At 41.8% G+C, this 10,946-nt stretch overlaps 1 protein-coding gene across 3 annotated transcripts in view; it reads right to left on the minus strand.

Annotated features, from left to right (window-relative positions):
- Positions 1–787: 787 nt before the first annotated feature.
- Positions 788–10,946, minus strand: part of TBX22 (T-box 22) — a 16,518-nt gene continuing 6,359 nt past the window's right edge. The window contains exons 2-9 of one of the 3 annotated variants that reach the window (XM_011944129.1): positions 9,570–9,746; positions 8,782–8,958; positions 7,855–7,956; positions 6,253–6,427; positions 5,142–5,306; positions 4,691–4,755; positions 3,917–4,002; positions 788–2,050 (exon numbers count right to left, since the gene is read on the minus strand). In XM_011944129.1, coding sequence (XP_011799519.1) covers positions 1,440–2,050; positions 3,917–4,002; positions 4,691–4,755; positions 5,142–5,306; positions 6,253–6,427; positions 7,855–7,952 — 1,200 coding nt within the window. In that variant the 5' untranslated portion in view covers positions 7,953–7,956; positions 8,782–8,958; positions 9,570–9,746 and the 3' untranslated portion in view covers positions 788–1,439. Of the gene's footprint in view, positions 2,051–3,916; positions 4,003–4,690; positions 4,756–5,141; positions 5,307–6,252; positions 6,428–7,854; positions 7,957–8,714; positions 8,959–9,569; positions 9,747–10,946 lie in introns of those variants that run through there. The other 2 variants (XM_011944127.1, XM_011944130.1) reach the window with 2 other exon arrangements.

The following is a 10,946-nucleotide window of genomic DNA, read 5'->3' on the forward strand; positions in this document are numbered from 1 at the left end:
CAGCCTTTAGCTTTCCTGTTTTGGAGTAGACAAAAATAAAATGTCTTTTCTTATTTTAATTTCTGGTTTAATAAACCTGGGTGGTATACATTTTATTTCTTAAAGACTTTTGCAACAGTATCTAATTACATTAGATCGCAAATAATACTTCATCTTGACTAGAATACTTAATTTGAATGCAATCGTGTGGCATCCTATCCCTACTCCCAGGAGTGAATGGCACATAATTTTAATACATATATAGGAAGGCACATTTATAAGGCATATTTGGGATGAAATAATCATTTTAAGCAAAATAATTAATATGGTCTTCTTTATATGTGTCGGAAAAATCAGAAAAATCAGTTAGCAGTTTGCTTAGTTTGTCAAAAGTCAAGTAATTCCATTGTGATATTAAAGGGCTTGGCTTAATAAAATGTCTAGAGTTACTAGCATAAACTCAGTATCTGATTCATCTTAAAGACATGCTGGCTATATATAGGTTATACCTCATATATTTTCAGAAATTTAGGGCCTGGTGAAAGGAATCATTTCAACTTCATAAACTCAAATATTATTCTACTTTTGTTTAATTTAATTCACTATGATTGACATACAAGAGTGGAGTTAAATCATACCAGAATAATGATATTTTCATATTTATGGATTCAAATATATTTTCCCTCTTATAATGTCTTTATCTTCTTAGAAAACTAAAATAATGTGTTTTTCTAATATTGTGTAAAATACCAGATGTGTTAAAGGAATAAGTGAACAAGTTTTATCTAGGAATTATCCAAAAATAAAAGAAAATAAAAGCAAATTTATTTAGAGTGTTTTATTTTTCATTTGATCTTTGTGTTCCTTCAAGATCAAATGGTCTTTAGGCTACAAAGATAAATAAAATATAATACTTGAAAGTTTGTGTCCTTATTTGTATCTTAAATTGAGATTAGCAGTTTCTTCAACAGCAAAGTATAAAGGCATAAGGCAAACAAATAATTAATTTTTTTTCTACAACTACTAGATAATGACACTAAAGCCAATCTTCATTGTTAAAACTGAAATTGCTTCACTGCTTGCATGAGAGTTACATCCATCTTCTTTTTGTCCTTGTCAATGTGTAAAATGCAGTTATCATGGTGAACTAGCTTCACTATAATTGAAAATCCCATCACTTAGCATCAGTTTTCACTGGTGGAGTATCATCAAATAATATTTATTGCATAGCTCATTTTGAAGCTCAAGGCCACTGTAATCAGAGATTCCTGTACGTTGCACTTGACATTATAAACAGCTCTTCGTGAATATTATTTGATAAGGCACTTTAAATCTTTAAATGCATAACAAAGAAATACTGTATTGTAATGATGCTTTTCAACAACTGTTGAAATTTCTTTGGCTACAAATAAAGAAAATATTCGTTTACATGTAATTGTTCTAGAAATGCTATTGTTTTACTAAAGGTAATGGTTAATTGCTGGATACCAATGAACATGATTACATTTGCCTTCTCTAAAAGAAACTTGACTGTCGTCATTCACTTTAAGATGGTTGGAACCATTTATCAGTCTAGATGGCATAGAGAAATTGTATTTATAAAAGCCATAGGAAGGATGCAAGGAGCAACTAAGTGCTTCTTGGGTGATGGAGTTTGGCAGCAAAATATTTCCAGGTGCCTGTAATCCATACAACATTTTACTGGTAGAATCAGGTGCTTGTGGATACTGATCACTGGAGTCTTCAGATGAACCACTTTTTGAATTGGTGACCCCCAGGGAAGATAACATAGGCACTTCCATCGTGAGTGGGGCTAAAGACTGAGAACTGTTGCTGCTTGCTAGTCTTTCAGGAGCCGGTAAAACAAGAGGTTGCTGTTGCCAAAAATTAGTTGGACAAATCTTGCAGCAAAGAGGCAGGTTGACATTGTGCAGGTATGCCTCTGGACAGGGCATTCCAAGGGAGCTTGTAGGTAAATGAAACATAGGTGAAAAGCAAGGTGGAGAAAGCAAGTTCAAAGGAGAGGGGGCCCCTCCACTAGAGGTCACTGGAGATGAGCCACTGCTTCCACCTGTGAATGACAATTCAGTCAATGAATAATGAACTTGACATTTGATGTTCCTGCTATATTAGTAATCATACCCATCACTATCACTGCTTCATCCTTAGATTAACTTTCCTTGTGAGTTCACAGTTCTTTTAGCTTCTTTGAGACAGGACCTGCTCATTCCTCTGACCAAAGTTCAATATAGTATCTATACCAGGTATCCCTAACACCTGGGCTACCCACTGGAACAGGTCTGTGTTCAGTTATGAATCTGGCTGGACAGCATGAGATGATCAGCATGCCAGTGAGCATTACCTTACTGCCTGAGCTCTGCCTCCTGTCAGATCAGTGGTAAAATTCCTCTGACCACTGATTTAAAAATCAGTGTACATGAAAATAGTCATATAAATGAAAGCAATGTATTTAAAAGCCTTAGCTTTTTTTCTTATACAAAACCATGAATGGGGCAATTTCAATACTGCATTGTATCTTAAGAGTTGCAAACAATTTTGCAAGTTAAGAAACATAAAGATGAATGTAAGTATTCATATCAATGATGTTTGGTGATCTTTTATGTTTGCCTAGCATCTACTAAAACTAGGGATAATTACAAGGTCCAGGAAACTCTAAACCTTATTTTTGTAAATGTCTGAATTCAAACAATTTGTTATTGGCTGGATTTGACCAAGTTGTTTGTTTTTTTAGTGTTGCTGTTTTCTTAACTATTTTGTGTATGTAGACATATCCTAAACCTTCATCAACAAGATTGCAAATATCTTTTATAATAAAGCATTTAAAAGTTATTTAAGAAACTAGTAACTCATTTGCAATTTGAGAGCATTTTAGATATCTTAAATAATTAAGAAAACTGTGTACTTTAACATTTCATGATCATCTTTAACTTTTTCTTTATTAATGTGCATTTGTTTTGACTTGGATATTTTAAAAGTATGCCTCCTAGATGTTACTGGTTAAACCGACACTGTAAAAATAAGTGTTTATATATTTTTCATGCAATTCCCTGAACCATATCGAGACAGTCATTCCAGTGAAACATTTCACCAAATGATTAGACTTCACTTCTTCTGTTTTCATTTAGTCGTTACGGCATCATGTAAAACTCAACCTAACTATAATGTTGATTTTGCTTGGTAATTGTAACCTTGAATTAATGGTCAAAGTCAAGCAACTTCGATGGAGTAAAGACAAAGGGATAAAAAAGTCCATGTCATTTTCAAGTAAAAATTATTCTATTTATTATTAACTATCAGAGCAAATTAAGGTATTCTTCCACCAGAAAGTCTGCATTATTTAATTGTTATTACTTTGTCATGTAATATACCATCTGAGAATAAATATCTTGCAAATATTTTAAATGCTTGTGGCAATTAAATTGTGAAGACTTAGTATTATTTTTAACATCTACTTTCCCCATGGACAAAAAAGAGGAAAATTAGAGCTAAGTGATGAATTTAATGAAAGTTATTTTAACGTGTACTGAAAGGTCCTCATAAAAGATAAACTATTCATTTCAATAGTAACATATCTGCAAATCAGGCTACAAATGCACCACAGGCATATCCTAAAGAACGTGAGACAGTGAGAGGCTGAAGAATCCAGATGAAATCTGAAAATCACAGGGTGTAAGATAACTTACTAACATATGTCAATAAGTCCACAATTACCACATTTCTATTCTCTTCCTTCATGCCAGCTTCTCTCCCTTTATGCCTCTTACCTCATCATTCAGGCAGAGGTACATCCACTTACCTGTAAGTACACATTTTCTTGCATGTACATATCCCTTTGTATAGTATTTGGTACAAGTGTTCTGGATGTTGTTATTTAATTAATATGTAAAACTAAAATAAACGTTCCAAGTTTTCTTACTTTGTGTGTCTGCGCCAAACGTTTTAAAATCGAGAGTGAAAGAAGGCCTCCATGGGTAGGTCTCTAAAAGCCCATCCAATACACCCCTAAAAAAGAGAGTCAACTTTAAGCATCCCCAGAATGCAATTTCTGAACATAATGATTTTGAGTTATTTTGCTATGTCTTTTAGATGTAACTATTTTAAATATTTCTCTTTTATACAGCTAGACTTCTCAATAAAATTCAGTTAAACCTAGAATTCTAAAATAAGCAAGATCTTAATACTGAGTAGCAAAGGAGTGGGAGGAAGTAATGTTTTGGACACAAAACATCTGGGTTCCTTTTCTACCACCTACTAATTACAAAATTTAGAGCGTTTGAGTCTCTGAGCCAGTTTTCTAATCCTTAAAACTTGTGGGGTTCGGGCATGGTGGCTCACGCCTGTTATCCCAGCACTTTGGGAGGCTGAGGCGGGCAGATCACGAGGTCAGGAGTTCAGGACCAGCCTGACCAACATGGTGAAACCCCGTCTCTACTAAAAATACAAAAATTAGCCGGGCCTGTTGGCGCATGTCTGTAATCCCAGCTACTTGGGAGGCTGAGGCAAGTGAATCACTTGAACACCGGAGGCGGAGGTTGCAGTGAGCCGAGATCGCGCCATTGCACTCCAGCCTGGACAGCAGAGTAAGACTCCATTTCAGAAAACAAAACAACAAAAAAACAAAAAAACAAAAAAAAAACTTGTGAAAATAGCTAGCTACATCAATATTAGATGTCATTGCTATGCTGCTTACCTGTTTCTTCCAGTATCTCTAAATCCTTTAGCAAAAGGATTTCTTTCTATTTTTAGTTTCGTAATCTATGGATTCAATAGAGAGAGAAAGATAATATCATTGCTTTCAGTGAGAACACTGTCACCGTTGCTTATAGTGGTTACAACCACCAGAAAAGATGTTGCAACATGTAATATGACAATTTAAATAAATGTAACCATATTGCAAGTCATATTTAGAATGGTTAGCTCCTATTTATAAATCATTACTTTTATAAATTACATTCTGGACTTGCCTTCTCACATAAGATTTACACAATTCATTATCAAATTTGCATGGATGACAAATCAATAAAACTATGATTTTTATTTAGAATTGTGGAAAATGCAACTGATTGCAGTTAGCCTCTATGCCTCTATCCCAAGGTCCCTCTGGAGCCATTTCCATTTGCCTGAGACATGACCAGCTTTACCTGTTGGTTTTGGTAAGCCGTTACTGTGATGAACTCAGTTTCTTTAAAGGAGAATGTTTTAACCCCTTCAGTGGGCAAGGACTGAAGCTGGGACAAGTCAACACTGCTGTCTTGCTCTATCACGTGCACTCGGGGTTTGTACTTATGCATGGATTGCAGAATAATCTGGAGGAGAAATGACCAATGCTGTTAGAAAAACTGGCTTCCAGTCCCCAACCCTAGTTCTCTCTCCTGACCACCTCCACCACGTGCACACAAAAAGGCAATGATGAGGCTTAGGTAACTACTTTGTTAGGCCATTTGGCCTCCAACAGAGGCACTCCGAGGGAGGCGCTCTGAGCTAAAAACATTTCCAGAGAAAGGCACTTCAGCGGCACCTGTCAGCAGTGATTCCATTTCCAGATTGAGGCCTTTTCCTGCTTCAAACATTGGCGACCATCTGGTGTGGAAGTGGCACTGCGATCTGCTAGCCTGCTACAGGTTCTCATGGCAGTAACTGATGGGCTTGGACATGGTGGGTAACCTTCTGGCCTACCCTACCTCCTAATCCTGGGAGCTTCCGTCTTTCCTTTTGTAGCTGGCACAGTGCCCGACTGGGGAGGGCAGAAGGATGGGTGCACCTAGTTACAATGTGCAAGATCAATAGGACCTATGAGGGTAGGTTGTTGGGGAGGTTTCCAGGCTGCAGTCTGACATTCCCCCACTTGTATCCTTCCACCACACCATACAATACACTGGGTGCCCATCCAACTGCGTGGACTATAGGAAGGCAATCAGAGATCACAGTGATTGCCCAGGAGGCTATGGTGCCTGAGAACTCCCTGAATGGTTCCCTCCTACTCTCCTAGACCAGGCATTCTGGCTTAAACAGGTCTCTTTCTGTCCTCAAACTCCCTATATTCACCATCCCCAGTTGCCAGCACTCTCAGATGCCAAACAAACGTTTCAGGAGCCCTAGTTTGGCTACTTAACTTACAGGTGCAGGGCTTGGACAGTTCCTAAAAAACACAACATGTGCATCTGCAAAAAGCCTCCTTGGCCTCTCCAGGGTGACCAGTGGGCAGGAGCCTTGGCACCTCCCTACTCAGGGTAAAGGATTTTGCTCACGTACATGGCCTTTGTCATCCATCTCATTGTTGGTGAGTTTCATGCGATCAAAGCTGATGATCTGCCGCATCCAGGTCTCTCCTGAGCAGGGTGAGTCCGGGTGAACATAGAATCTAGGAATGATGCACAAATGATCCATATTCCCGGCTACCATCCACTGTGAGCTGTGATACACATACCTGAAAAAACACATGCTGTGGCACTAGGTGCAGCAAGCCAAAGCTGGGAGCTGTTGTGTTCTGTTCCCGAGGATTTCGATCCAGATTAGCCCAGCGATCCCAAGGGCAAGTAAGCAGAAGATTCAACTTAATTTCTAACAAGCATTTAGGGGCAAAAAATAAACTGTAAATAAGCGTATGTCATCAAAATGCAATGAAGTGCAGGGCAAGTAAAATGTCATGAGATTTCTAAGTCTGGTTTGTATTTTCTCACAGAAACCACCACAGAAATTGATCTAACCCATTTTATCTCACAGAGATAATGGAAAAATCCACTAGCTTTGGGTGTGAAGAGTCTGGGAAGAAGTGGAGGGCTGACAAGTATTTCTGTCTAGCCTACTGTCACCAGTCCTCGTGGAAGCCCTTTTGCCAATAAGGCTTCACATCAAGAAAACTCTTAGGAACACAGTCTTGCACAGCCTCTGGCCGATTTTCACACTGTTTCCAATCTCAACTTCCCAGTTCTGCTCCTATTCCCATGCCAGCTGCAACTTGAGAAGCAAACAGCTTGTTCTGCTGTTTTCATACTGCAGCCCCAGGAGTCCTCTGAGCTGAGCCTTCTCCTTGCTTTCAAAGCTAGCTCTGGTTTTGAGGTGGGCTGTCTCATTGGAGGACCAGGGACCCGCCTCTGTGTCAAATGCTCACAGCCCTAGTATAAACAGCTGTCACCTCCCCACCCCTCCAACCGTGAACTGGACCCCAAGCCCCTGAGTCAAAGTGTTGGCAAGCTGGTGTGTCTGGGATGTATCCCACAAGGGCTTTTTGGCTTTAGAACAATTGGGCCACTTTCAGCCTGTTGTAGGTTGAGGGCTTAAATAAAGGGAAAATGATACTTGTACTCTCTAAGACACAGACATTGCTTCAGGGGAAAGATTAAAGATGGACCAAAAGACAGGCCTAGACACAAGAACTGCTTGACTGACCTTGAGTCGCAAATTGATCATCCTTCTGGGCTCCTGCTGCCAAAGCAGCACAGCTCAGAGCCCAGTGTGTCCTCAGAAACCCAGGCTCCCATAGAGCCTGGGGATTTCTCCCACAGTTCCTTCAATCTGCTTCCCTTCTGGCCACCAGAGTCCACACCCTCTGCAGTTTACACAACCAAGGCCAGAGCAGTGGGTAGGGAGAAGCTTGGGGTACATTTGAAGCTCTAATTAGTGCCCTAAATTCACTGCATTCCAAGAAGGGATGGGGGCAGAAGAGAGGAAGAAGCCTTCTCTTCTTTCACTGGGAAACCCAGTTTGAAAAAGAAAATTCAACTCCCAAAGCCCACAGGAGAGCAATCCCTCACCACCACTCCCCATGCTAGAGTTTTCAAAGTTGCGCTGTTAGGTTGCAGGTCTGAAGGTTCAAAGCCTGGGCATGGAGTACCATCCTATGGGGCCCATTACCTATAGCGTTTGGAATCCACTGGCACCACATCGATGGCCACATAGTACTGCTTCCCTGGATCCAACCCTTTCACTTTGACCCGAACAGAGGGGAACATCCGCCTGTAAGAAAGAAAGTAAGGACTGACACAAGAGCTTTTAGAATGTTTGGAAGAGGGAGTGGTTCTGGACAAATACTGACTCCAGTAAAAAGTGAAGGGATTCACAATACCCTTCCCATTTCAGAATAGCAAGGAATAGCATTTGCTACATGAGGAAAGATGGTTGGTTGTATACTTGACTGAACAAGTATGGAATTTCTAAGTGGAGCAGAATATTATTATCACAAGGCTTTGTTCATGTCCCTCCCCAACCATAATAAAAAGCTATAGAATTGAAAGTGTGAGAGAAAAAGCTATGTCCCAACCTCCTTTTTAAGGGTACTTCCTGTGAAGCAGATTTGTGGAAGGCTGAAATTTGTAAGACTCACAAAATAACTAGCTGCAGTGAAGTGGCTGTCCCATGCCAAAAGGTGGCTATGGGAATGGCTCACCTCAAAATAACCTGGGCCAGGTCTGGCGGGCGCGAGGATCTGTGACATGGAATATTGTCCATGGTTATCTTAGAGGCCTTAACTGAGAGATCTGGCCACAGTCTAAGACCAAAGTCTGATTTTTGTCTTATACCACACAGGCAGGAGACGGGAAAGTGAGTTATTGGAGTCATAGTGTACAGGAAAGGAAGCGTGAGCCACTTACATGGGGCCAGGTAAGTCTGAGCCCTATCAGTTGAGGGGCTATGGCTTTCTACTGTATGTCAGGGAGTTGGGGAAAAGGAACAGAGGAGTACCAGAGCATGAAACTGGAGACTCCTCATCTTACCAGAGCAGTAAATTAAGTGCCTAATGTGTGCGACCCGTGTGAACAGCTTGGGCAGAACCGAACCTGCCCGCTTTAGTAATGATCATCTCAGTCCCGATGTCATGGAATCTCTTCCACAGTTCAGATCCTTGAAGCTCCATTTGAATATCTTTCTCTTCCAGACTTTCAGAGCTGTTGCCATCGCCGCTGTCGCTGCCGCAGCCAGAGGAAGCAGTTGTTGAGGACTCTGTCTTAGGTTGTTTTTCTGCTGGACACAGAAACGCGCTCAGGGTTTAAGACAGCGTCACAGTTCACATGCCCACTTCTCGCTAGTGCCTGTCTTGGAGCAGACAGGCCTTGTACCTTCCCTAGGAACTTTGGCGACAGATTCCCCAAGCTCCGCATAACACCCTGTATGTCCGCTTAATGGAGAAAGAGGGGCCGTGAAAGGTGCAGCCCCGCTACCACCCCCGACCCGCCCGCCTTTTTTTTTTTCTTTTTCTTCAGATTTGCCAATCCTCACTCTCCTGGAGACGTTGGTAACCCAGACTGGATGCCCTCGGAATTTGGGAACTCGCCCTGCTTCCTATCCCGGGATACAACAGCCACCCGCTGGCTCTGAGAGCTTCCCGCGAAGGTAGGAGGAGGATGTAGGAGAGACTCACTTCACAATCATGTAGGGACCCTCCCCTTTACCGCAAAGAAACTGCTGTATTCCGGGATGGATTCGGAGGCGCTGAAACTTCCCCTTCACCAGGTGGTCGAGGTGTCCGGCGGCTCCTAATGTGGCTCTGACTGTGTTGGGACGCGAGCCAGGCGGAGAGATACGGAACCAGTAAGCTCAGGCAACGGGCTCAGGGCAATGGGAATACTTACCAAGCGGCTCGCTCTTCCCTGCAGCGCTGCTCCTTCTCTCCTCCTCTTCCTCTCCGCCCTTTTTCTCCTGCAGCTCAGGCTGCTCCTCCTGTATTGGGTCCTGGAATTTTCTTTTGCTGGGTCCCCCCACCAAGGCTTCCACGGAGAAGGCACGCGCCCGAGAGCTCAGAGCCATCCCTGGAGGGGGTGAAGGGATTCTTTGCAGCAAAGTTTCAACCTGAACTGGGTTAGGGAGGGAGGGGGAGACACAGGCGGAGGGCACAGAGGGTAAAGGAAGGAGGGAAAGTAGGAAAAACAAAACAAAACAAAACCCAAAACCCAAAACCCAAATCTGAAAAACAATTTCTGGATCTGTATTCAAATAAATCAATTTTATGTGTATGTGTATGTGTATGTGTGTGTGTGTGTAATTTTTATATATACATATATAGTTTTTGTTTGAATAGACGAAAGGAGAGGAAGATCAAACTAGTGTATATGTCCTTTAAAGTCTAGTCTCCCTTCCTCCCAGTGGACATGTGCAGACCATTAGTCCTCAAATCCCCGATTCCAGGACCTGGCAGAGCACAGAGATTGGCAAGTGCCCGCCTTTTAGGGAGCAGACCTGCCGCCAATGGCGGCTCAGGTTGCTGGGATTGGGAGTTACTGTTGCATCCAGTGAATACCCAGCAGGTCACTGCCTCCACTGTTTGTTTTGGAAACTATTAGAAGCATAAAAAACACAGTGAGTGACACTTCAGAGTCTAACAGGGAGGGGGGTTTAGGGGCTTGTTGGAAAAAAAGCTATAGATAGGGAGGTAGAGGGAGGAGAAAAGGGAGACACAGGTTACGATTTTACATTAAATTATAAAACTCAAAGACATGCGAAATACTTGCCCACGAGAGGCCACTTTAAGCAGATCCAGAGAGATGTATCAGGGTCTTTTGCTCTCCAGTGAAGGCGCTGGGAAACAGAAAGGAGCACAAGCTTTTGGGGCCAGTTGGCTCTGCAGGTGGAGTCTCAAGCTAGGTGAGCAGCTGTTGTGCCAGTTTATCCTCTCTCTTCTGGTAGTGAAGTGAGGATAGGCAGGAGTCTCCCAGTTGCCACTGTCAAACATCAGAGAAAACTTGGATCTTCAAGCACTGCCTCTGCTGGAGCCCAATATTCCTATACATAGCCTTTGTTTTTTTCTCATAGGACTTAATCAGCAAACATAGTCTAAAAACTCCAGGGCCACCAGCAGGGCAACAAAAAGGGCCTTTGCTACCAAGAATGTGCACAACTCAAAATGTTCGGATTAAGTGATTGATTCCAGTGTCTCCTGGAATATATTCTTGGGCTGGATTTTACTTTTCCTTAAAATGAATATACAAGTTTCTTTTTCTTTTCTTTTCTTT

Source organism: Colobus angolensis, unplaced genomic scaffold (assembly GCF_000951035.1).
Source record: "Colobus angolensis palliatus isolate OR3802 unplaced genomic scaffold, Cang.pa_1.0 Scaffold227, whole genome shotgun sequence".
Classification (NCBI taxonomy): domain Eukaryota; kingdom Metazoa; phylum Chordata; class Mammalia; order Primates; family Cercopithecidae; genus Colobus; species Colobus angolensis.